The 27,778-nt window shown below is 41.8% G+C and overlaps 2 protein-coding genes across 2 annotated transcripts in view; one reads left to right on the top strand and one right to left on the bottom strand.

Moving 5' to 3' along the window:
- The window catches only part of Btg4 (BTG anti-proliferation factor 4), a 67,338-nt gene that overhangs the window by 17,196 nt on the left and 22,364 nt on the right, over positions 1 to 27,778 (bottom strand). The window lies entirely within an intron of this gene.
- On the top strand, positions 204 to 20,363 carry C8H11orf88 (chromosome 8 C11orf88 homolog). Its single transcript, XM_032910356.1, has 6 exons — positions 204 to 429; positions 1,074 to 1,112; positions 1,401 to 1,471; positions 13,130 to 13,189; positions 13,754 to 13,806; positions 20,196 to 20,363. The coding sequence occupies exons 1-6, from the start codon at positions 204 to 206 to the stop codon at positions 20,251 to 20,253; spliced, it is 507 nt and encodes a 168-aa protein (XP_032766247.1). The 3' UTR covers positions 20,254 to 20,363.

The raw sequence follows: 27,778 nt of genomic DNA, 5'->3' as shown, positions 1-27,778 counted from the left end.
ACAAAGTTGAGGCTTTTACTCTTAAGGCTTGACTAGCCCGAAATTTGTGACTTCGACAGAAACCAGCTGCAGATAGGCCACAAGCCCTCGAGGAACTCCAGCTCCTACGGAAGAAACAGGCATTCCGGTGGTGGCAGTTACCAACCCGACCGTTCTCCAGTGGGGGCGGGGCGCCAGAGCTAAGGGAAGCGTCCTGAGTCACCATGGAAACGGGGCCCAGAGGCTGCCCTAGCGTCAGGAAGGAACCGCAGGAAATCTGCTCCCCTGGATTACTTGTGTTCACTGGCTGCTCTGAGCAGGATGCCAACTTGGCTAAGCAGTTTTGGCTCGGGGCATCCATGTACCCCACTACCGAATCTCAGCTGGTGCTGACCCGAGGCAGCAGTCAGAGGCTACCGGTGGCGCGGAACTCTAAAGTCCTTGTGAGCGGTGAGTAGCAAGGCTGCCTCCTGGAAAGAGAAACTGCCCAGCCTAATTGTCAAAGAATCAATTGAGAAGTACAAACAAGCGGTAATAGGTAATAGGTATATGTAAATACATAAACAGTTCTGAAACTGCTGCAATTCTCCACTGTAAAGGATCTCGTTGTTACATATAAAATCACATTCTAGAGCTGGAGAGATGGCTCAGTGGTTAAGAGCACTGAAGGCTCGTCCAGAGGCCCTGAGTTCAATTCCCAGCAACCACATGGTGGCTCACAACCATCTGTAATGGGATCCATGCCCTCTTCTGGTGTGTCTGAAGACAGCTACAGTGCACTCATATAAATAAAATGAAACTTTAAAAAAAAAAATTCTAAAAGTCCCTTAAATGGTGGCTTTTATTTGGCAAAGAGTATGGGTTTAAGGAAATGGTGCTTAGATTAGGAAAGCATTTACATAAAATTAAGTTCAAAGTTGAAGGCCCAAGAAATAGTTGTTGGCAGAGTCTAATTTAGGAACCCCATTCCCTGATTGACAAGCCTTCAGCCAAGGATGTATTAAGTGTTCTTATTCAATATTAATAGGTATAGAAATTAAAATACTGTTCGTGTCAGCTTTTCCAATAACTTACTCTCCATTTGTATTTCTTAGAGAGAAATTCTGACAAGCCCTTTCCCTTTGATCACAACAGTAAGTACCAGGTTCTAATGCCCTTTTATTGATAGACTCCCCAGATTATCCTAGAATTTCTAGAAGTGTAAACATTTACACTGTGGTACTCACGTAAAGGGACGGGAGGGCTCCTCAGGTCCTGAATAATCAATGCAGCCTCCAGTTATTTACTAATCATTATAAAGTTTCAAGACAGCATGTACTTGTGTTCCCTTCCTACTCTACTTACCTACTCACAGTTTATGTCAAAACTGTAAGAACTATGATGAAGTTATTTCAGATTAAATATGGCTTTATTTTCTCTAGAGGAAGAGATTCTCTTTGCTAAAGTCCAAAAGGCTCAGGAATCTGAAGAGAAAGCAAACTATCTCCAAAAGGTGAGCTGGTGCTTCTCTCTTCTGGTTCTCATTACACTTCTGCCGCGGGCTGATGAAAATCGGTTGTTGTTGTTTAGGACATTTTAAATGCATGCAAATAAAATGCATGTTACTTCAGCTAGCTCAGCCTTGAAAAGCTTTATTTATTAGAATTTTAATTAAGAACTTAGAATTTCTTGGGGCTGGAGAGATGGTTCAATTGTTCAGAGTACTTGTTCTCTCAGAGGACTCAAGCTTACTTAGTTCCCAGTGCCCATAAAAGATGGCTCATTACTGCCTGTAACTCGAGTTTTGGAAATCCTAATGCATCTTTCTAGCCTCTGTGGGCACAAGTGCACACACACACACACACACACACACACACATACACACACACACTCACAGAGGCACACAGGCATGTATGCATGCATACACAAAGATGTAAATTAAATAATAAACACATAGTAAGGATATTTAATTTACAAATATCCAAAACATTCAAGGCTAAGTGGAGATGTAGAGTTAGTTCAAGGCCTGCTTGGGAAACCTGGCGAGACTGTTTCATAATTTTAATAAAGTTTAACGGGGGCTAGAGATAGCTAAGTGATAGGGAAAGAATGAAAAAAGGAAGGAAGGAAGGAAGGAAGGAAGGAAGAAACAAACAAAGAAACAAAGAAAACTATATTCTATTGACTTTGGCTATTCTCAGTCTCTGCCAAAGCTCACAGGAACATCAAGAACAGGAATCAATAGATTCACTTTTCAAAAAAGCCCCAAACCATACACAATAGTCTAGGAACAAAAATACTTTTAAAACGGTAAAGTTGTTGTCATAATAGGTCAAAGCCAAGTGAACCAAAGCAAGAGTGTCATCTGGCCCCGTTTGACTAAAAGCTGATAGTAAACACGCGGGTGTCCGGAAGTCTCACTTTGGCAGCCACGTGATACAACTAGAGCTTCTAACTCCGCAGTTAATGCCATGATTAATAGCAACACTTTGCTTGGTCCATGGATAACCTCTATTCCAGTAACTGTTCCTCAGTCATCAAGGCAGAGATAGAATGACTACTTTGGCCTAATGTGTTTAATCACTGAATATATTGGCAAACTCTGGAAGAACATACTGGGAATTCTACATAAATTACAAATTAACTCACTTGACTCTTCTGACCACAACAATTCACTTTGAAGACTATTGGTGATTATTCCAAACAAGTTAAATGCTTAAAATAATTGGCATTTACTTCTCTTTTTAGAATCTTAGGTACCAGACCCTGTCCCAAAGGCCCCCCCAAATAATATTATATACTATATATTTATACAATAATCTTATAAGTTTTTAAGAAGAATATTTGTGTGTGAGAGAGTGCATGTGGGCACATCTTCCACTGCATGCATGTCAAGGCCGCAGGAGTTAGTTCTCAGCTTTAACCTTATTGAAAGTCTTATCTCTGGTCCTGGCTATTCAGGCCGACTGGCTGCTCAGTTTCCAGAAGATTCTGTCTCTGCCTCCATCTTGCTGTGGTTACAGATGGGTACCACTACGTCTGGCCTTTAACAGGAGTTCCAGGATCAAAGGGGTTGTCAGGTTTTCATGGCTAGTGCCTTTACCCACTGAGCTATCTCCTCACTCTTTGCAGGGATTATCTACTTTTAAAATGGTGTGTGTGTGTGTTTGTGCACGCACTGTGGTGTGTGTGTAGGTTAGAGGACAGACAACTTGTGGGACTGGGTTCTGTACTTCTGCCACGTGGGTGCCTGGGGTCAAACACAGGTCATTAGGCTCTGTGACAAATGCCTTTACTCAATGGACCATCTTTCTGTTTGTTTGATAGGGAATTTTTAAGTCTAATTTTCATTAGAGCTGGGAGTTTAGCTCAGTGATCGAGTACTTACTAGCCTAGCATGCATGAAACTATAGATTTAATTCAATTCATATCTCTCTCTCTCTCTCTCTCTCTCTCTCACACACACACACACACACACACACACACACACACACACACACACACACACACACACACCTCTGAGACAGGAACAATGAATCATCCTTGTAATCCCAACAGTTGGGAGGCTAAGGCAGAAGAAAGACTCATTATTTGAGGTCAGCCTGAACTGTAGTGATTTCCAGGTTATTCGACTGCCTTGGTACTTTTGGAATTTCAACCTTCACTGTGCTTCATTTGGGAAAGAGTTAGAAATAAAGGTTAAAGACAAACTTAATAGCCAATTTTATCAGCTGTTTTCAAACGTGACTTACAGAGAGCTGTAATATTATAGACAAGATATAACTAATTGCAGACCCGATATAAGTAAGCACAGAGCAGCTGCCATGCCTTGCGTCCTTCTTTAATGTCTTAACTGCTCAGTTCCAGATACTTATTGAGAGCCAGCTCAGCACATGTAGTGCACTAGATGCTGGACTACACAGATAGGACGGGAGGAGGCAGCCAACGATCATGATCTATTCTTATGATATTCATATGTCTATGACAGAACAAGAGCTCATTAAACTGGGGATACAAATACGCCCTGTAATCCCACCATTTAGGAGGCTTCCGGGAGCAAATGAAGTTCCCAGTAAATTGTTTGATATGAGAGCAGACAAGCCAAGGACAGCAGCGCCTCAGACCCATAGCAATAGGAAAGCCTTCCCCTGGTCCTTGTTGGCAGGGTATTGAGAAAGTGTGGCTCACTGATTCCTCCTCCTGGATGTTTACAATCTGAGACTTCGGCCCTAAGTAGACTTCCCTACCAAGATTAGCTAGAGCTGACTCCTTGTTCAGGTTCCTATAATAACCCTCCCTCCTCATTCAGCTGTGTAAGATAAGCTGGGTTTCGTGGCTGCTGCATCTCTCCCAGAGTGCATACCCCAAATGATCCCAGCCCCCCTCCCCCCCGTGTGTGTGTGTGTGTGTGTGTGTGTGTGTGTGTGTGTGTGTGTGTGTGTGTGTGTGTGTGTGTTCCAGGTCTGGTGGAACATGTCCTTAACACAACACTTGGGAAGCAGAAATAGGCAGATCTCTGTAAATTCAAGGCCAAACTAGTGTACATAGCAAGTTCTCGGCTACATAGTGAGATTCTGTATCAAAAACAGGAACAACAAAAAAATCCCATTGAAGGTCAAAATTAAAGTTAAGAACTGAAGAAACCTTCCAAAACCACTGAGTTTTGAAGATTGTTTTTTCAGTCTGCAATACACTTTCTGGTCACTAAAATGTCTTCCTCATCTGCCTTCAAGATCTGACTCCCATAACATCCTCTGAAAAGTTTTCCTAGAGATTACCTAGAAACTGGCCGGGTGAGTGGCTGCCTTGTCAGTGCTTAATGCAAAGTCAGAAATGGTCTCCCAGAGTGCTCAAGGACTCTGATCTGTATTTCTGGCAATCACCCATGCTTCTCTGCCTGTTAAATTGCAGAGACCATAACTTTAGAGATCACAGGTTGGATCAGTAGCCTAACTCTGCCACTTACTGCTTCTGTGACTTTGAGCAATGTATTTGAACTCGATCATAATCAATTTCATCAAATAGCAAAGAAGAAATTATGTTTTAAAATACCCACCTCATAGAATTGATATAATCTATGTAAAGCACGTGGCCATAGTCTACCCTCCATAACTGTCACTTGTAAGAGGTAGAAGTCATGTCTCATTTGCTTAACCCAATGTCTTTCCGGGTGTTGAAATTCAGGTATTTGTCCATTAGCCCATGAGCATATAATCTGCATAATTAATCTAATCACTGGAGGAATGCCTACATATATACAGTGTTGTTTGCTGTTGTTGGTGGCATTGGTATAGTTTGGGTCCTGGAGGTTGACCCCAGGTCCCATGTATGTGACAAGGACCCCAGCTATGCTCGTTCCCATGCCATCAGCTATGCAATGGGCCAAGTTTAGTTCTTTCCAAAACTTTTCTGGGTTGAAAATCTTTTGCAAAAATACTTCCAAATGCACAGGCACATCTCCTGTCTGGTCAGTTTTGCCTTTATCTCATGTGTCTCAATACCATGGGAGAGAATGTGGCACCATTAAACATTAAAACAGAATCTAGTTTGGGATACAACTGCTTTTCTGAGTCTACCCTACCTTCCCTGCACTGTTGCTACCACCATTTATGATTTGTAGTTTAATGATAGAAAATGAATGGGAGAAGAGATGGGTGGGGATTTTGCTAATAAAATATTTACATTGCCTATTTAATTGAATTTTCCATGTTGTGAACATAAACATCGATAAGTTTATTCAGGTATGTTTCATCTTAAGGGGATGAAAAACATTCCCTATGAATTCTCTTGAAGGATTGTTCAGCTATGTTCTCAATACTGACGGAAACCTGGAAGTTCATCTCCCGTCTCTCTGAAAGTGGCCTTACAGCCCTCTTCCCAACAGATATTGATTTTTTTTCAGTGACTAAGTTTTTAAACTTTAATGTTACTCTCCAATTTAGAATATTTCCCAGGTATACATTATAAATGCTTTTTTGTTAGTGGACAAAATGCTATTAATCACAACTACTATTCCAATGATGGATATCAATGGCAGGAAATCAAAAACAATTGAGCATGTCAAGATTAAATGGCTTGCTGTGTCCATAAAGGAAGCTTATAGCACTGCACTGGACCATTACTTTTCCTTTGAGAGTTTTAAGTAGTCTGAAAACATTATAATAAATGAATAGTCAGCTAATTCTCTGAAATCATAAAACTAATTTGCTTTCTAGTTTTGCCACCTTAAGAAAGCTCTTTAGCTGATTATCTCTTTATGAAAAGAATTATAAGTAATTTATTTGCTAGGAGAGTAAAGAAGAGGTCAGAACAATATTTCAAGGCACATATATGGAAGGTGTCTTGAGAATGTGCATCTAAAGCAGTTCTATCAGGAGAGGATGCAAACCAAAGGCTTTTAAGAGGAAAATGTGTTCACCATACAACATCCCAGACAGGCTCTTCACTGGGAATGGGTTTTCAGTCATTCTGTTATACATCCTGTGCAATAAATACTGACCATACCTAGCTCTCTCCAGAAGTTTGTTACATGGTCCTTGCTTGAGTCAGAAGCCAGTTATATCATGATGGCATTACTCTTACGATCTTAGAAGCCTCATGTTTCCTAGGCCTCACGATGTGAGATGGAAAATGTTCAACATTATTGTCTAACATCCTACACTCCCACAGTAGTAAAAAAGGACACTGAGAATCATTACATCAGCTTCAAAGAGGCAATGAAAGATAACACGGTGTCCTTAGGGGTGCTGCTGGGACATTCTGATAGAAGAAAATCCTTGCATGTGTCAGAGTGATAAGAATGGGCCTCCCAGATAAATCTAAAGGATCCTAGTAGTAGTGTTGCCTGACTTAATGTAAAATAATATTTATGAAATTCTTTTTCTACCATTAAAGGAAGACAATAGGGTTGCAGGACTCCTTCATCACAGTTTGCTGTTCCTGTATCCCAGCATGCAACTGGAACATAAAAGCAGATCGCATCGCATGTCCATGAAATGTTTTGGAAGCAAATGATGAAAGACTAGTACATTCTTCTCATTCTGTATTATCTTTAATATCACATTTTTAAAAAAATTATTTAGAATTAGGGAAAATTTGGGGGGGTGACAAAAGTTGCCTCAGTCTTCCTATCCCATTTAGAGTCCATGAAAACACATTTGGGAAAGAAACAGCTGTGGGGTCAAACATTTGAATGCATTGGCCCCATAAAAATCCATCTCTAGAATTATGAAGGGCTTTCACTCAAATGCATCTCTATTCTGTTTTTCAAAGATTTTTGTCTGCCATGCACTTCACCAGTAGGACAAAGTGGAAGCATTTTAAACTATTAGGTAAGAACTCACATTAACTGTCTACTTATAAAAATAAATAAAACTACTGGATGTAAAATGATGCAAAAAGGTCATTTTAAATGAATATATTATTTGAAGATATGCACAAAGCAGTTTAAATTTTTGAGTTGTCAAACATGTAAATCTGCTGCACACATTATGATCCTTTGCCTTCATATTTCAACTCATATTGTCACAAGTACTATTGTGTGTGCTATAAACATATATACACACGTATGTATATATGCATATATGTAGAATGTGTGTGTCCCTCTATGTGTAACTTTGCACCTATAAATAGCCTCCATGTACTGAAGTGTTGCCTAATGTCACTAAGTGTAAAACAACCATGACATGACTTAGGTAGACAATGCACACATCCTATGAGCCTTGCTCAGGCCTGAGTTACCATGCTACTAGCCATAAGTCCTATGTCAATAAATCAACAGTATACTTTAAAGCAGAAACACACATAAAATAAGGCTATATATAGTTCCAAAGTTGAAATCCTGTAAGCAAAGGCTATCAGTGACCTAAGAACACGTTTCATAGTCACTAATCCATCGTTTGCAATGACTTTCTAGAACACAACTAATGCAAATAGTAACAATGAAGTGTACTCTAGGATAGGTCTAATCATAGTTTAAATTTACAAAGGCATCTTCTCCTACCACAACTCCCCACATCGTCTTACCACAGTTTCCCCCCTTAGTGCAGCTTGTCCCGTGGCCATTTGAATCACTCGTACTTCCAAGAACTCACCAAAGATAAAAGGTAGCTCTTGGCTGTGGCGAGAATGTTTTCTATGTTTTGGGTCACTGAGGTTTCTAATGGCAAATTGCTTAGAAGATATGACAGAGGCTGGTGTGGGCAAGGATATTTGTATGTCTTGAATTGAGCATTGTCTGGGTGTCACTCCAGACACATGGGGACCCCCTTGAAGTGAAGGATCATGGGGCTAAACTAAACTTTATAGGATGCTGTCCAGAAGCAACTGAAATGCTGTTGGCTTAAGAGATGTAAGCAAATTAGAGATCAAAGCCAATACATAATTCCAAGCTCAAGAAGGGCCAAGCAAAGCTGTAAAGAATAAAATGAATAATGAATGCAAGGTTAGGAGAGACTGCTTTGGAAAATTGTTCAAGATTTATTCAAAACATATTACTTATGTCAGTCATTATGCTAGGCACTACCAGTAGAAATTACCAACACAAAATATGTTGTAAAGATACAAATTTAGCCCTTGCAGAAAACTTTCAATCTAGTCAGAGAGAGAGAGAGACAGAGACAGAGACAGAGACAGAAACAGAGAGACAGAGACAGAGACAGACAGACAGAGACAGACAGACAGACAGAGACAGACAGACAGACAGAGACAGACAGACAGACAGAGACAGACAGACAGACAGAGACAGACAGACAGACAGAGAAAAGTGATATTAAAGCAGTCTTTTTAAAATACACAACCATGTTTGCCCTTCATTCATTTGTGTATTCATGTGGGTTGGTTGTTTGGTTTTTGGGTCAGGGAATTATGTGAGACACAGTCTTATTCTCTAGCCCAAGACAGCCTGGAACTTACAGCAATCCTTCTGCCTCATCCTCCTTAGTGATAATTACAGGCATGAGCCACCACAACTGGCTGTGAGTGAAGGTTTTAAAATAAGAATTATATTCTTCAGACAATCATTATTGGTTTTCTATTTACATATATGTAACACAACTAAAATAAATATATACCAGAGTCAATAAAAATATTTTACTCATAAACAAAAAAAATCATACTTAATTGAAATATACATTCTTTTTCAAATATGTATTTAAAGTTTTTTAATTGACTCTCTTATGGAATGACTGGTAAGTTTCTTCATCTTATTAAATTGCTATTTTTAAAATGAAGCTTATATATGCCAGAGCAGGGAAACTGAGCCAAGATCAAGCAATTTCCAAGAAGTCTGGATCGGTCTTAGCTCTGCATCTTTTCCCTCAGTCAGCATTCTTTCTTCCTCTGATCAATAACCCCTAACAGGTCCATCCAGTCCTGTGCACTACTGCAGCTAGTTCTGCTTTCAAAACCCGGCTTGCTCTAGAGAAAGACCCTCCACTGATTTTCCGCGGGTCTTCTGAAGCGCACAGTAGATCGTTTGAGAACCAACAGCTCTGCACCTTACACGATAGGGAACATAAATTCACCCCGCGTCAAACACAGCGTCTACGTGGCGCGTTCCAGTTGGCAGGCACAGAGAATGGCAGGCTCATGGCTGAAGCTGAGAGGAGCTCATGGCTGGAGCTGAGAGGAGTATATTGCCTTTTGAAATCAAGTCCAGCTATGAAGGCTCTTTCTTTTAGTCATAATTTTACCTTAAGCCAATCACATTTACCTTCCTTAAGATTGCATTCGGAACATATGAGGGAAATTTGGTCTAACAAGGATTAAGACTCTGTGAGGACAAGAACTGAAAATCCCTAGTTAAGTCCTGAGCATAGGCACAGAATTAAACAGTAAATGATGGCACCTTAAGAAAATTAAGATCACATTCTTAATCTCTGGATAACCATAGAACGTTGATTCGGCTTACGTAAGATTCTAAATTTGAAGTGTAATTCCCAGCTTTAGCTAGTATAATCAAAACCCCTATCACAAATAATTCATTTATATTAGTCATGATCTTTGCAGTTTGTAATTACCATGTAACTTTGCCATGAGGTCTTCACCATTTAACCATGCTTTTGCAAAGTACCGCGTGTAAGTGAATTGATTTTGATCAAGGATGACTGCAGACTGGATTAGACGGGCCTGATGCCTAGGCCCACCACACACCTCAGCATACATTTCTCTGTGATGACAAATTATCCTCTCCACAGTGGTTGATGCTGACTCTTCTTTGTTGAAATGAAGCCTGAATGGCTTCCCTCCCTCCCTCCTGCCCCATCCCTCTTTCAAAAGCTCTAGCAGAAGCGTGGCGTGTGGAGTCAACTCCACCTAGAAACAAGTTCGAATCCTGAGCTTTGCCAGTCACTACTAGGTTTAGTGACCCTGAGCAAGGACATCTAGTTTTCTGTGTAAGGAAGAGTAAGTGTTGTGAAACTAAACTGACACACTGCCTGACGCCTGGAAATTACTCAGTAAAAATGTGTCTCAGGCCCTCTCTCTCTTCTCTTTCCCCTCCCATTCTTTACATTTTGAGAGGATCAAAAGGAACCTTTTCTCTCATGATAATGATATCCAACAGCTACAACTTATTAAGTGTTCAGCATTTGCCGTCCATCATATTAAACGTTTATTATCATCTCCAGCTTGCACAACTCTCCTCCTAGAAGAGAAATAAGATTCAGGAAAGTGTTCCTTTGATTTATCCAAGGCAACAAACCTCTGGCCCATGTTAGTGGTCAGAGCTGAAAGGAGGAGAGAGGGAGCTGGAGGCCATAGTTAAGATACTACCTGTCATTAATCTCAATGCAAAATTGGGATTCAAGCCCAAACACATCTGATTTCATTAATCCATGTGGCCACTTAAGTTGTCTGACTTTGAGAAGAAGAGAAGAACTAAATGCTTTAACTCCAGAGAGACACAAAAATCTATTAAGCACCCAATGCACAGTGAATTTATATATTATTATATTTTAACTTCATGTAATTAAGTTTTACCTGCTATTTTTTCAGGAATAGCATAAATATAAGTACATATGTAATTAACAAAAATTAATGTTTTAAATGTTAATGATGATCCCCTTAGAGTATTGTTTTAGGGGTTAATTACATTGTCATGATGTTTTTATAAATATAAACGTCAAAAAAATAACCCATCCAAAACATGGTTGAAAGTGAGCTACTCATGAGGTAAACTGAAAGGCTCTCTCCTCACCACTGGATAGCATTTAGCTTTCCTGGAAGAGATTTCCTAGAATAGGTCACAACATTTTGTTCAGAGGACACTTGTTTACAGTAGTTTTGTTATCCATTCCCAGGAAACATGTTCAGAAAGCAGAAATCAAATCTCATTTCAAATCTTTGGGCCTGGGGTTGTACAGTATAAAACTAATTAGTTATTAAAATCTATTCTGATAAAAAGGACCCAACATCCAAGAAAAAGTGAATATATTTTTGTCCTGTTGTTTTTAAATTTCAATTCATCTTTTCATACCAGAAGCCTGTGACAATTCAACTCTCCTATCATGTCTCAAGAGTTACCCAGAGAAGAATTATACAGTTTTACTTGAAGGAGGAGTTTACAACTAAATCTACCCACTGTTTCATTGTTTTAATTTCATTTTCTAAAACTCGGGGGTCTATATGTGGCTGCTATTTGTATGTTACACAATACAAGGATTCCATCCATTATTGTGACCTGAGCAATACAAGGCAGCAGAAATTCATGAAGAATCACATACTCGCCACTCCTGAGCACTAAGGAAAGAAAGATGATAAGGTTCTGAAAGAGATTCACAGCAGCGAAGAAAGTGAGGCAAGGGAGCACAGAGTGAGTTGCTGTGCAGTCAGGGCTGGGCTGACCAGGGCTACAGAGTGAGACTCACCCTCTCTAAATCTCAGAATCCCTGTCCCCACATATACCCAGTTCTGTTCTGGCATGTTCTACAAAACCCATCGTGGTGTGCTAGACTCACTCACTTGAGATTTTCCTCCATAAGCCCGAAGTCTCTTTCCAAGCCCAAACTGTGGCTCGTTGAGCCACTAACACAGCAATGTAATCATAAGTTAAAATGCACATTTAAAAAAATCCCAAGCCCTCAGTATTTCGGAACGGTATCTGATTTGGAGATTCGGTTAATATGGATAAATTAGTTGAGATGGAATCACACTGGAATAAGGAGGCTCCCAGGGTTATGTTGGGTGAATGTGAGCAAAATCTATTATATACACATATGAAGATATCAAATGAACCACATTATGTATAATATATGCTAATAAAAACGTTAAAATGGACATGGTAAACAAGGGATTTTTTTTAAGTGAAGACAGATACACAAGGGAGAATGCCACATGACAGCAAAGGCAGAGACCATAATTCTATTAACCAAGGAACAGGATAGACAGCCAGCCAACCACTAGACCCCAAAAGGAGGCCCATAAATCAAATTCTGAGGGGCCTTGCAGACCCCTTGGACCTGGACAGCTGGCCTCCAGAACTGCAAGACAAAGTGTTGTTCAAAGCAAGAAATAAGTGCCACTTTGAAACAGCAGCCCAAGTACGATGCACAATACATTCAAATGGACAGACTGACAGGAGTGTTTTATTCTTACTTTGTATTTCTGTCTTCTAGCCTCATTCTAAGCAACGTCCTTTACCCTGCACTTGTCTGGTCAACAATATAGGCGAGGTGCCGGAAAAAGCTTTATTCTCCAGTACAAGTAGTCTTCGGTTTTGCACTCGGGCAATCTCTGGTTTCCTGACCCTATATCTAACTGCCATTTAGTGTCAATTACCTTTTGTGATCAATAGCTCAGATTTTGTCTTCAAGATCTGGGATCAAATCCAATCTGCCAATCGGACACTTTAGGTCAGTTGTTTTCTCTGCTTCAGTTTCCCCCATCTGTCAAGATGAGTGGAAGGTGTCCATTCTCTGAATTGTTAAAATCACAATGAAATGTTTTAAAGCTCTTAGGACAGTTCATATGGTAAGATCTCAATAGAAGTTGGTTGCTATGGGCAAATAAAATCTGTACACTTCAAATCAAAATCAGATTATTAGACTTTCATTATGGAAAACATATCTTAACATCCTGCTAATACCAAAAGAAAAGGGGAAAATCCACCTTCTACAGAGACAGGGTTCATTGTTAAGTCAACAGGGTCACTTTTCTCTTTTTCTTCAAATAGGCCAAGAAGAGAGATGAGATTCTCCAACTTTTAAGGAAACAAAGAGAAGAGAGGATCTTGGTAAGAATGATGGTGGAGCTCTGGATGGAGCTGTCTGATGGCATGCGTAGTCTGTGGTGAATGTTCGGAGGTTTGGCAGACTGGTGTTTTAATCGATACCCTCATGCTTTGAGTCCTCAATGCATCAAAGACTGGAAAACATGGAAACTAAATAATTGGACAAGCCATAAACTAGAGACATCTCCAGAAGTTTTGTGACTCTGGTGGCAGAAGAAAGAAGGCATAACTGTCAGAGAATCTATTATTCACATAGCATAAAGTTGTAGGCTAGTAACATAGGCTACTTCGTTGCTAATGATTTCACAGTGGTTGATCTTTGTAGACCATGAATAATAAGAATCAAGTGATTAAAACCTTTATAAAAATAACTCACTAGAAACATATGGATGTCCAAATATGCATTCTTGAATGAGCCTCAAATTCTTATCTGAACATATCTGACAGAAAACATAGTTTTCAGATGTAAGAAGCTGGTCTTTCTAGACTCTGATGATTTTTACCCTAGGCTGTTTTCAAATTGATGAATTTCAGAAGTAAACATTTTCCTTTTTTATTTTTTTCTAGAAAGAACTGATTTCATTACCTTATAAACCTAAGGCCAAGATGCCCAAATCAGAGTAAGTTGACTTCCTAAAATGTCCTCATCGTTTAACTTAACGTCTTTAAAGAGAGCTTGTGGTCTCCTACCAACGTATCTTCTAAAAGCTCGCACCACTGTGTTAGTCTTCTTGCCTTAAATGTTTTTACTGTACTCGAGCATGTCTATGAGATGTGTGGGCACGACGGGGCCTCTGTGTATCCTCACTGTCCCTCCCCAGGGGAACATTCTCAGCTGCCTCCACACCCTCCCAGCTCCACCGTCCCAGGATCACCCCACCATCATTAGTGAGTCCCTAAGTCTTATAGATGACCAACTTTGACCCCAGCAAGTAATGTGACGACATCAGCCTATCAGTGATGGAATAATGTTAGAACGGGACCAGAAAAATATTCTAGAAGAATCTGTGGAAACTTAACAGGGCTGTGAAAAAGTATTCTCTTCTCTTGCTATATTCAAAGAACACTTGCAGAAGCAATAGAATTTTGACTTCGTTGATATTGAGGCTGACTTTTTTTTTTTTATTAACTTGAGTATTTCTTATTTACATTTGAATGTTATTCCTTTCCCGGTTTCTGGGCCAACATCCCCTAACCTCTCCCCCTCCCCTACTTTATGGGTGTTCCCCTCCCCATCCTCCCCCCAACAATCACGTTCACTGAGGGTTCAGTCTTAGCAGAACCAAGGGCTTCCCCTTCCACTGGTGATCTTACTAGGATATTCATTGCTACCTGTGAGGTTGGAGTCCAGGGTCAGTCCATGTATAGTCTTTAGGTAGTGGCTTAGTCCCTGGAAGCTCTGGTTGCTTGGCATTGTTGTTCATATGGGGTCTCGAGCCCCTTCAAGCTCTTCCAGTCCTTTCTCTGATTCCTTCCTGTTCTCAGTTCAGTGGTTTGCTGCTGGCATTCGCCTCTGTATTTGCTGTATTCTGGCTCTCAGGAGAGATCTACATCCGGCTCCTGTCAGCCTGCACTTCTTTGCTTCATCCATCTTGTCTAATTGGGTGGCTGTATATGTATGGGCCACATGTGGGGCAGGCTCTGAATGGGTGTTCCTTCTGTCTCTGTTTTAATCTTTGCCTCTCTATTCCCTCAAAAGGGTATTCTTGTTCCCCTTTTGAAGGAGTGAAGCATTCACATTGTGATCATCCGTCTTGAGTTTCATTTGTTCTGTGCATCTAGGGTAATTCAAGCATTTGGGCTAATAGCCACTTATCAATGAGTGCATACCATGTGTGTTTTTCTGTGATTGAGTTACCTCCTCAGGATGATATTTTCTACTTCCCACAGGGGAATGCCTGTAATTTCATAAAGTCATTGTTTTTGATAGCTGAGTAATATTCCATTGTGTAGATGTACCACATTTTCTGTATCCATTCCTCTGTTGAAGGGCATCTGGGTTCTTCGAGCTTCTGGCTATTATAAATAAGGCTGTGATGAACATAGTGGAACACGTGTCTTTTTTATATGTTGGGACATCTTTTGGGTATATGTCCAAGAGAGGTATAACTGGGTCCTCAGGTAGTTCAATGTTCAATTTTCTAAGGAACTTCCAGACTGATTTCCAGAATGGTTGTACCAGTCTGCAATCCCACCAACAATGGAGGAGTGTTCCTCTTTCTCCACATCCTTGCCAGCATTTGCTGTCACCTGAGTTTTTGATCTTAGCCATTCTCACTGGTATGAGGTGAAATCTCAGGGTTGTTTTGATATTTCCCTTATGACTAAAGATGTTGAACATTTCTTTAGGTGTTTCTCAGCCATTTGGCATTCCTCAGCTGTGGATTCTTTGTTTAGCTCTGAACCCTATTTTTAATAGGGTTATTTGTCTCCCTGCAGTCTAACTTCTTGATTTCTTTGTATATTTTGGATATAAGCCCTCTATCTGTTATAGGATTGGTAAAGATCTTTTCCCAATCTGTTGGTTGCTGTTTTGTCCTAACCACAGTGTCCTTTGCCTTACAGAAGCTTTGCAGTTTTATGACATCCCATTTGTCGATTCTTGATTTTCGAGCATAAGCCATTGGTGTTTTGTTCAGGAAATTTTTTCCAGTGCCCATGTGTTCGAGATGCTTCCCCAGTTTTTCTTCTATTAATTTGAGTGTATCTGGTTTGATGTGGAGGTCCTTGATCCACTTGGACTTAAGCTTTGTACAGGGTGATAAGCATGGATCGATCTGCATTCTTCTACATGTTGACCTTCTACATTTGCTGAAAATGCTATCTTTTTTCCATTGGATAGTTTTGGCTCCTTTGTCAAAAATCAAGTGACCATAGGTGTGTGGGTTCATTTCTGGGTCTTCAATTCTATTCCATTGGTCTATCTGTCTGTCTCTGTACCAATACCATGCAGTTTTTACCACTATTGCTCTGTAATACTCTGTAAGTAGGGATAGTGATTCCCCTGAAGTCCTTTTATTGTTGAGGATAGTTTTAGCTATCCTGGGTTTTTTGTTATTCCAGATGAATTTGCAAATTGTTCTGTCTAACTCTTTGAAGAATTGGATTGGTATTTTGATGGGGGGATTGCATTGAATCTGTAGATCGCTTTTGGTAAAAAATGGCCATTTTTACTATATTAATCCTGCCAATCCATGAGCATGGGAGATCTTTCCATCTTCTGAGGTCTTCTTCAATTTCTTTCTTCAGAGTCTTGAAGTTCTTATTGTACAGATCTTTTACTTGCTTGGATAAAGTCACACTGAGGTACTTTATATTATTTGGGACTATTATGAAGGGTGTAGTTTCCCTAATTTCTTTCTCAGCTTGTTTCTCTTCTGTGTAGAGGAAGGCTACTGATTTATTTGAGTTAATTTTATACCCAGCCACTTTGCTGAAGTTGTTTATCAGCTTTAGTAGTTCTCTAGTGGAACTTTTGGGATCACTTAAATATACTATCATATCATCTGCAAATAGTGATATTTTGACTTCTTCTTTTCCAATCTGTATCCCCTTGATCTCCTTTTGTTGTCTGATTGCTCTGGCTAGAACTTCAAGAACTATATTGAATAAGTAGGGAGAGAGTGGGCAGCCTTGTCTAGTCCCTGATTTTAGTGGGATTGCTTCAAGTTTCTCTCCATTTAGTTTAATGTTAGCCACTGGTTTGCTGTATATGGCTTTTACTATGTTTAGGTATGGGCCTTGAATTCCTATTCTTTCCAGGACTTTTATCATGAACGGTGTTGAATTTTGTCAAATGCTTTCTCAGCATCTAATGAAATGATCATGTGGTTTTGTTCTTTCAGTTTGTTTATATAATGGATCACGTTGATGGTTTTCTATATATTAAACCATCCCTGCATGCCTGGGATGAAGCCTACTTGATCATGGTGGATGATTGTTTTGATGTGCTCTTGGATTCGGTTTGCTAGAATTTTATTGAGTATTTTTGCATCGATATTTATAAAGGAAATTGGTCTGAAGTTCTCTTTCTTTGTTGGGTCTTTGTGTGGTTTAGGTATAAGAGTTAAGTGTGGCTTCATAGAAGGAATTCGGTAGTGCTTTATCTGTTTCAATTTTGTGGAGTAGTTTGGATAGTATTGGTATGAGGTCTTCTATGAAGGTCTGATAGAATTCTGCACTAAATGCATCTGGACCTGGGCTCTTTTTGGTTGGGAGACCTTTAATGACTGCTTCTATTTCGTTAGGAGTCATGGGGTTGTTTAAATGGTTTATCTGTTCCTGATTTAACTTCGGTACCTGGTATCTGTCTAGGAAATTGTCCATTTCCTGCAGATTTTCAAGTTTTGTTGAATATAGGCTTTTGTAGTAAGATCTGATGATTTTTTGAATTTCCTCTGAATAGGTAGTTATGTCTCCCTTTTCATTTCTGATTTTGTTAATTTGGACACACTCTCTGTGTCCTCTCATTAGTCTGGCTAGGGGTTTATCTATCTTGTTGATTTTCTCAAAGAACCAACTTTTGGTTCTGTTGATTCTTTCTATGGTCCTAGTTGTTTCTACTTGGTTGATTTCAGCTCTGGGTTTGATTATTTCCTGCCTTCTACTCCTCCTGGGTGTATTTGCTTCTTTTTGTTCTAGAACTTTTAGGTGTGCTGTCAAGCTGTTGACATATGCTCTCTCCTGTTTCTTTCTGCAGGCACTCAGAGCTATGAGTTTTCCTCTTAGCACAGCTTTCATTGTGTCCCATAAGTTTGGGTATGTTGTACCTTAATTTTCATTAAATTCCAAGAAGTCTTTAATTTCTTTCTTTATTTTTTCCTTGACCAGGTTATCGTTGAGTAGAGCATTGTTCAACTTCCACGTATATGTGGGCATTCTTCCCTTATTGTTATTGAAGACCAGCTTTAGGCCGTGGTGGTCTGATAGGACGCATGGTATTATTTCTATCTTTCTGTACCTGTTGAGGCCTGTTTTTTGACCAATTATATGGTCAATTTTGGAGAAAGTACCATGAGGAGCTGAGAAGAAGGTATATCCTTTTGCTTTAGGATAGAATGTTCTATAAATATCTGTTAAGTCCATTTGGTTCATGACTTCTCTTAGTCTGTCTACATCTCTGTTTAATTTCTGTTTCCATGACCTGTCCATTGATGAGAGTGGGGTGTTGAAATCTCCTACTATTATTGTGTGAGGTGCAATGTGTGTTTTGAGCTTTAGTAAGGTTTCTTTTACATATGTAGGTGCCCTTGTATTTGGGGCAGAGATATTTAGGATTGAGAGTTCATCTTGGTGGATTTTTCCTTTGATGAATATGAAGTGTCCTTCCTTATCTTTTTTGATGACTTTTAGTTGAAAATTGATTTTATTTGATATTAGAATGGCTACTCCAGCTTGCTTCTTCCGACCATTTGCTTAGAAAGTTGTTTTCCAGAGGCTGACTCTTTTAATGTCAGCAAACATCCTTAAAGAAGAGTGATTATGTCTGCATAGATTTTTAAAAACCAATTACATGGCTATATTTCCACACAATGCTCCACAGCTTCGTTTCTTTACTTATGTGGGATGACCTGACTGACTTCCTACAAGTGAAGGAAGAAAATCTAGAAGGAACACGATCCGACTGACCCACATGGTGGATAAAGACAGCTACTTCAAAAGCACAAACATTTCTGGGTGCCTCAGGCTTCGCGTGCACTCTTACTGAATATTGTGTTACTATCCTTGTTGATTTGCGCACAAGTTCAATATTTTACAGCTTAAACAGATAACTTTTTAGTAAATAAAGAGTTCACTGGGATCATTTACTAAAGCAGAAGTGATTTAGAAGCAACAGTACCAATGAAATAAAGTCCCATCCCAAATCAGCTTTTTGTTATTTGCTTTTTGACACAGGGTTTCTTTGTAGTTCCTGGTTGTCCTGGAACTCACTCTGTAGACCTGGCTGACCTGGAACTCAGAAGTCTGCCTGCCTCTTCTGCCTATGCCTCCTACGTGCTGGGACTAAAGGTGTACAACCATGCCTGGCTTTCCAAACAAGCTTTATTCCTCTTACAGAATTTAACATTTAGGCCCAAGGGAGTATTTCATAGAACCCCAGAAAGGTTTTCCTAAAGGACTCCTAAGGGTCTTATGATCTCCTCCCTGTAAAAGTGAATGCTAATAGCCCCGTTATCATAGACCTAGCTATCTGCTGGCTAGATTATTTCAATTCCATGATCCAGAGTCAAGGTTAAGAAGGTAATTTTAAATCCTCACTTAATTTTTTATAATGTATTCTCATCAGTCCTGAAGGCTGGGTTTCTTTCCATTCCACCATGAAATCTCCCTCCAAACTTAAGGATCCTGTGTGTACCATCCTTTTGGCAATAGCACATTCTGTGCTTGTAAATATACTGTAAGCACCAGGAGAAATTGGATTGCCCAATTTAAGTGGATATTGGGACTCAGAAATATATATATAATCTGGAATAGCATATAGTTAAGTATTAGCCAATGTGGACATTAATGCCACTAATATTGTCCATTAACTTATACAAACATTTCTTAAATTTTGTCCATTCTGCCCCAAATTTCTACACATGGTGATACAGGCTTCCAATCTCTCACTCAATAGACCTTCTTGGAATAATCTGTGTCCTTCCTAGAAGAGAGTAGAGCATGATAATGATCTAACCGCAATAGACTTAGTATTCACCCTGGTGATGCTTTCACTTTCAAAGAGGAGGGAGGAAAGGGAAATAGTTATCAAGTCAGTCACTGATGATAAACTCTCAGGAGTACGATCCGTCCGCAAGAGGCCATGGTTCCTGCCTGTGACATCACACTCCCCATGTAATTACCATTTCTCTCCCATGTGTCTCATACATGGTCATAAGCCTTAATACACATTTAGAATCCACAATGCTACCTACTGGGGAATTTCAAAAGTCTTGCCCCCGTCATGTTGTGAGTATGAGGACCAAATTTTATTGTGGGTGTAGAAATCGATTCTTTTTGTTGCCTACAGGGAAGTTTTATCAGAGTCAGACCTGAAGGACCAAGAAGAAGTCAAAGCCTTGGAATGATCTGATTGGCATATGGTAGCAAGTACTGACGTGTGTACACCCTTAAAGCAAGTTATACCTCCATCAGGATCAGTAGGCAAATGATGTGCAGTTTCCCAGGAATTTGACAATTACTGAACATTCATGTAAAAATAGAGGAAACTAAAATTTCAGACTACAGACAAGTGTGTTTTGTCAGTTACTGAATATTTGTGTCTAGCTTATTTACTGCATACTATTATGTCTGACATCATGCCTTAATCATCTTTCTCCTCTTAATCATCCCAAATTCCTGGTTTTTGTTTCACTTGAAGTGTGTTTCCACAATGTATATATTTATTTGTATTATGAATAAATAAGAATAAGGGGAACACCCTTATAGAAGAGGGGAAAGGGACGGGATGAGGGCTTATGTCCAGGAAACTGGGAAAGGGAATAATATTGAAATGTAAATTTAAAAATCCAATAAAAAAAGAACAAAAAAATAAACAGGAATAAGGAACTCCATATGAGCCCTGATGTGGGTACTATTTGTAAAAATAATAAAACAAACATTCTTAAAAACTTAAAGCCTTCTCCTAAAAACACCCCTTTTCCAAAACTTGGCTTCTCCCATGTGTAGAACAGACCCGAAGGCAGAGTTGGGTTACTGCTGGATCTCTGAAAAGTGGACTTGGCCAGCCGTGTCGTATGTACCCTATTGACAGCCCACCTCTGCATACACTAGAGAGCAAACAGTGAAGGATTTGTCCCTTCTGCATGTCGAGAATAGAAGACATCGTCTGTATGCTGTCACAGTGAAGTATTTCTCACACAGGTGACTTTGGTAAAGACTGACAACAGGTTGTCGAAGTCTGAAGTTTTAAATCACATAACTAATACCTTTTCCTCGGATCCCACACTCATTATGGATTCTTTCATTGCCAAAAGGAAGACAGTTTGCTCCACAGGCCAAGCACTGGTTTACCCTAGGATTATAATCCCCCATGTAAACACATGACAAGTTAAGCAGCCATCACCCAAAATCCTAAAATCAGAAAGGAGTTGAGTATCCAAAGTTCACAAGTGTTTTGGAGTGCTGGTATACCATCACAAGGAGAAGATGTGCTTTAGTAAACCTGAATAAGCAGACACATTTTTTTTTTTTTTGGTTCTTTTTTTGGAGCTGGGGGAAAGTAGGGCCTTGCTTCCTAGGCAAGCTCTACCACTGAGCTAAATCCCCAACCCCATAAGCAGACACATTAAAGTATTGTAGATGGTGCTAAGGAGACGGTACAGTGGCCCTGAGTGCCTCTCACATGAGCATGAGAACCTGTGTCTGGATCCCTAGCATCTACATAAAAATCTGGAATCCAGGGTCAGCACCTATAACCCCAGACTTGGAGACAGAGCCTGGAGGATCTGTCGAGGTGACATGGCTCTCACTAGCCCTCTGATTTAGACAATTGGTGAGCTCCAAATTCAGCAGAGATATTGTCTCAAGAAATAATATGAGAAGTAGAGTACCTACGAAATAAGAACTGGAGGAAGACACCCAAAGTCAGTGTCTGGCCTCCATATATCATGCATAAGTACACACACACACACACACACACACACACACACACACACACAGAGGCACATACACATGTGCATGCATATATGCACCACACAAAACACAGAAATCACATTGTATTGCAGAATATTACTTTCAGGCTGTGTTATAAGATGTATAGGAAACAATTCTGGGTTCAAAATTATGTCCTATCACCAAAATAATCTCATTATATATGTGTGAATATCCCAAAATGCAAAACTTGTGATTTTTAACTGGTTTCTTAATTAACTCTGAGCTCATCAAGCTGAGCAATGGATCTTGGGTCAAAGAAATTTTTCCAAGAAAAATTACACATTATAAGTTTTCCTGTCAACTGGCCATCCCACAGTGACACATGCCTGCATTGGCAGGAATTACAGGTCGTTATTACTACAACAGTACTGCTTAACAAGGAGTTCCAGAGCAATCTTTTGAGTTCATACGAGGTCAGCTCAGGCTCTGACAGGTCTGAGTCCAGGCCACTTAAAGAAGTCTGGACTGAGGCAGCCCTGCCTCACATACCACCCTCTTGGGGACATTCCTGGACCAGTAGGATATCTGAGGCATGCTCCTCTCAGAAGACAAAAGAGGATAAGTAAAACAGAAAAGGGTCTTTCTGCTGTAGGCTCAAAGTCCTAGTTTATTCCATTGACTAATCAACTCTCATGGTGTAGGGAAACATACTACCTTTTTAGTAAGGAGAACTATATCAGCACAATAAAGGGTATTGTCTTAGGGTTTTACTGCTGTGAACAGACACCGTGACCAAGGCAAGTCTTATAAAGGACAACATTTAATTGGGGCTGCCTTACAGGTTCAGAGGTTCAGTGCATTATCATCAAGGTGGAGCATGGCAGCATCCAGACAGGCATGGTGCAGGAGGAGCTAGGAGTTCTAAGTCATCTAAAGGCTGCTAGTGGAAGACTGCCTTCCAGGCAGCTCAGATGAGGGTCTTAAGCCCACGGCCACAGTGACACATCTACTCCAACAAGGCCACACCTCCTAACAGTGCCATTCCCTGGGCTGAGCACATACAAATCTAACAGATATGTATCCTGGGAGGTGGGAAGTATTGGGGTCCTTACTGTATGCCACTACACTCAATTAATTGCATATGCTGACAAAGCCCCAATGTGGACCAAAGTCAGAGTGTCGAAAGGAGAACTCAAGACACGATTATTGGAAACCACGTGGTAGTTTCCTGAGTGAAACAGATCTTGTAATGTTAGAAATAAATCACTTAAGCTGACATTAAGTCAAATATAACTGCACCTTTTCATTCGTTATTTGTCTTGACAAACCATCACAAAACTCCTAAGGCAGTGATTAATGCCATCAAGAAATATGATGATGAAAGTGCCCTGCCAACGGCCACACAGACACCGAGGAAATGCAGCATTTCAGATGGGACATCAGGCACCACGTCAGGGTCCTACCATCACAACAGCTGCTTTGCTGGGGTGACATTCTGGAAAGAATGGCTGCTGTGAGATAATCTAACACAGGAAAGGGCTGCCAGTCCCCTGTTGGGGCTGGGCCTCTGCAGCTGCACAGCTCTGCTACAGTCTCAGCTGGAGCTGAGACACATCCTTCCCCACCCCTCCTGCTTTAAATCCCAGGCCTGTCTAGAACTGCAGCACGTCAAAACCCTGGGAGCATCACCGCTTCGTTTTTAAAACGTTTATTTGCATGTTATGTGTTATGGGTGTTTTCCCTGCATGTATGTGTGCAGAGTCACCACATGTGCACTCTGGGCCAGAAGAAGGCAGGAGAACCCCTGGAACTGGAGGTGCAGTTGATTGTGAGCCACTACCCGGTGCTGGGATTGAACCCAGTCCTACACAAGAGTAAGGACTGCTCTTAACCACTGATCCATCTCTCAGGCCCCTTCTCTGCTTTTCTGACTGCTCTGCTGAAAAGTTAAATAGGTAAACACGTGCAAAGTAGGACCAAAATCCAGAAGGCTCTAACGCAGCTGTGGTTTCTGCTATGCCTCACAATACCATAGTGTACCAGAAAGGGCAAAGAACTCAGCTTTCTACTTAATAGATTTTTGATAGGAGACTGGCTCTACTGCGTGAATGTATTTGAGAACACAAAGGTAAACACAACTATTGTGGGAGTGTAAAGGGGACCATACACTTAGGTTACTTATGAACTCCTGTGTAGGGAGAATAGGATCACTCTTGGCTACAGGAGTCTTCTTTATGTCCACCAAACGCTAAACTCCACCAAAGCACTCCTATCTCCCAATAGGTGTCCTACACAAAGCAAAATGGCTTTCTGCTTGAGACCTGGCTTCTGCTGGAGGTCTCCCCCAGGCCAAGGCTGAAATTGAGGTCACACAGCCTGCCTGAGAATCTGTTTCTCCCTTGCTCAAGTTCCTTCCCAGATGCTGCTGTGGTCTGAAGTTTGCTGTGTTGTAAGTAGGGGTTCTGCTATTTTGGTCCACTCGAGCTGTGTAGTGATGAGGTCAAGAGGTGATACTGTGAGAAGACACAGTACCTGCTTTCTACCTTCCGGGAGTTGAGGAACTAGTGGGGTTTTACTCTTAGGCAAACTCAGAATCTCCCTAGTCAGCTTGCACTCTCTGCAAAGAGCTGCCCCTTCCGTTGGCTACTCCCCCTGAGTTTGCAGTTCCTGGAGACTGGAGCACTAGACGTTGGGGGCGGGCCAGCCAAAGGGGCTGCCTTCCCTGCAGTGACGTCCCAGGAGGTGGAGGAGCAACCAACGACTCTGAGCCCTCCTGGACTCCGCCCAGTGCGGGGTCCGGATCCTTGGGAGATGCAGCTTCCTTGGTTGCAGTTGTCCAAAGCAGTCGCCGGCTTGCCCACTTCTCTGCCTTAGTCCCGGAGTGTCAGGAGGCACTGGAGTCCAGCCATGCAACCCGGAGCAGCGCTGCAGGCCATGTTGCTGACGGTGCTGCTGGCCAAACCGAGGGATTCGAAGGGTCACTTGCTGAGCGGTGAGTGTGGTCCTGAGGAGAAGGCTGGTGCCCGAGCACCTGGGGTTGATGCGCCCAGTAAACCTCAGCAGGGGAAGACTGCTTCAGGGCCACTGCACCCCTTCTCTGACCCTTTGCGTACTGGGACAATCCCCAGATCCACCCCAGGATCCAATAAGCCTTCCTGAGTTCACTGCTTCCAGGGAGCAAAAATGCGACCAGCTCCAGTTCCTGGGGCCACCCTGGGTACCCAGCAACGCTAGAAGTCATTTCTCTCCCCAGGGTTACCAGGGATGAGGAGGATGTAGCTTGGGTGGGGAAGTTGAGAAACTTGCTCCAGTGAGTGCCCCTTGAGCACCCTGCTCCCTGGATCCTTGAAGTGGAGGCAGTCAGTGCTGGACGTGGGAATGGTACCTGTTACTCTCCTCTGAGGGGAAGGTGGCTGGCCTGGAAGCCCTTGGAGATTGGGAAGGTGCCTAGTTAGTGTGGGACCAGTCCTGCCAGGCTCCAAGAATGACTCTCTGCTTCCTTCCCTCTGTGCGTGCGTGTGTGTGTGTGTGTGTGTGTGTGTGTGTGTGTGTGTGTGTGTGTGTGTGTGTGTGTGTGTGTGTGTGTGACTGCAGCCTCAGACTTGGATCCCAGAGGAGGTACAGTGCTCTGAGTTCTTTCTCCTTTCACTAGGTCTGCATGTAGGGCTGGAGGAGGGACTGGGGGGGTGAGGGGCGGTCAGTACCTTTTATCAGGTTCCCTTTGGCCAAGAGATGGAGGAGAATGGGAATGCCCACTGTATTCTAGCTTGTGGGTCTAATTTAAGAAATCTAACTTTGGTTTCAGAATGCCTGGAACAGGGAGGGCAGCGGAGGGAGGGAACTGGCAGGAGGTGGGGGAGGGGGTAGGCTCAGAGGAGCTGCTGGGAGCTGCTGAAAGGGTAAGGGCTGCATGGCTCTGCACTTTGTGACAGGAGACCTCCTGCCTGCCCTTCCCCTTCCTGCAAATGGGAAAAGAAAGACACTTCCTGAAGGCAGGGGAACCAGATGGGTCCTGGGCCTCCTCCAAGCTCTGGTACTCCCTAGAACTCACTGGCACGCACTGGACATATGCAGCCAGCCCGGACCATACAGGAAACTCTATCAAGGTGTCAAGCTTTCTCTTGGCAGTCCGGCCTGGAAAGGTGGGACCACTAGTAAAATCAATCCCCGCTTCTGTTGTGCCAGGTTTGGGAAGGCTCAGGCCCTTTGCCTTCCTCCAAGGCCTACATTCTCCCCTCTGGAACACATCCCTGGTGAGAAGCCCAGCTTCTGAGCCTTCCCCATCCCCTGGGAGCCTGCCTGTTAGACACCTCTTCCTGGTAACAGGGAGGCAGTAGAGGATGCTCCCAGCTCCTTGCACACTGAGGATTTATCGAAGTGTGGAGTTTTGGGGAGAGCCGTGTATTGCTCCTTCAGAGGCAGCACTGAGTGTGACTTGTGTGCTGGACAGATTGGACACAGTCAACATTGTCTGTCTTTCTACTGACCTGAAATACATGTTGAGGAAATGAAAACATTCCAGAAGGTCTGGCAATAAGAAATCATTTATGCCCCCCTCCATGACAACACTTCACACCAGTAGCCTGAAGTTTGGCTCTTTTATTACAGGGCAAGTCCCTCGTTGAATCTTGGTTTTCGTTTTGTACCTTAGATCCAGAATCGTGCTTTGGGCTCCTGTGGGTTAGGAACTGACATTTCGGTATTCTCAATACCTAACCCACCAGGCAGGGGGATTTCCCCAGTAAGTGCTCAATGAACAGAGGGGTGACTGGGCTGTGTTTAGGCTGCAGCAAGACTTCAGTTCCAGACATAAGCTAGGGAAGCCTGTTCTAGTGAACACCGTGCTACTTACTTGCTACGCAGTGGAACCTCATCCATTTTTCTGATCCAGTCTTAAATCCTTCAAGTGACAATCGAATGAGAGATCGGCTCCCAGGGCAACCTGAGCCTGCCGAGGAGTGGGAAACCATCAAGGCAGGACAGTGATTCTGGTATGAGTCTACACTCAGATGCCGATTCTGCCTCTGCCAATGCTTCCGATAGCTTATGACAAATTGCTTTCTGTGAGCTTCAGTTTTCTCTTATAAACAGTCCTGACATGAAAGACTGTTATGAGGGCCAAAGGAAATTATAAAACCTTTACCATAGCTCACAGGACATGGAAAAAGTTTTGTAAACTCTAGCTATTGTCTTTAGGTCGGAGATCTGACTATCAGGAGCAGAAAACCCCATGAATGCTCTTAGCTTCTGCTCACACTGGAGATGAGTAAGTTAGTTCTACTGCAGAGACAGGGGACTTCAGGGTAGAGGAATCCAGGACCGACTTCAGAATGCCCCTCTAGAGTGAAGGAAACACTTACCAGCAACTCTTATCCAAAGCCCCATAATTCCACAAGACTCCCTAAGAGCATGAAAGTCTTATTTATACATATCAAGTGAAGTCATAAATATTTACCTACTCTGTTTAAAATCTGCACTGGAACAAAAACATGGGTCCCCTGCACAATACAGGCATCAGCGTTTAAAATCACTTTAACTTTGTGTGGCAAATGTACTAATTTCCCCTAGATAGCCTGGGTGATAACAGTCCGCAGACGGACAATCAGAACTCCTGCCCAGAGACAGCCTCATTCAGATGTTTCTGGTATACTTTCTTGGAGCACTGAAACAGGTTGCCTTCTCTTTCTCCTCCTTCCCCCTCTCTCTAGGGCAGCCGTTATGCCGGGAAGGGACACGGAGGCCTTGCTATAAACTCATTTATTCCCGTGACACCTCTCAAAGACGGGACTTTGAGGAAGCCAAAGAAGCCTGCATGAAGGATGGAGGACAGCTAGCCAGCATAGAAACGGAAGATGAGCAGAGGTTGATAGAGAACTGGCATTAAAAACTCCAGGCATCTGATGGTGATTTCTGGATTGGCCTCAAGAGGTTGGAGGAGAAACAGGGCAACAGCACAGCCTGCCAGGACTTTTATGCTTGGACAGATGGAAGCCTGTC

The sequence above is a fragment of the Rattus rattus genome, chromosome 8, assembly GCF_011064425.1.
Source record: "Rattus rattus isolate New Zealand chromosome 8, Rrattus_CSIRO_v1, whole genome shotgun sequence".
In the NCBI taxonomy this organism is placed as follows: Eukaryota; Metazoa; Chordata; class Mammalia; order Rodentia; family Muridae; genus Rattus; species Rattus rattus.
The sequence above is the reverse complement of the archived record's forward strand: the minus strand, read 5'-3'. Positions and strand labels throughout refer to the sequence as shown.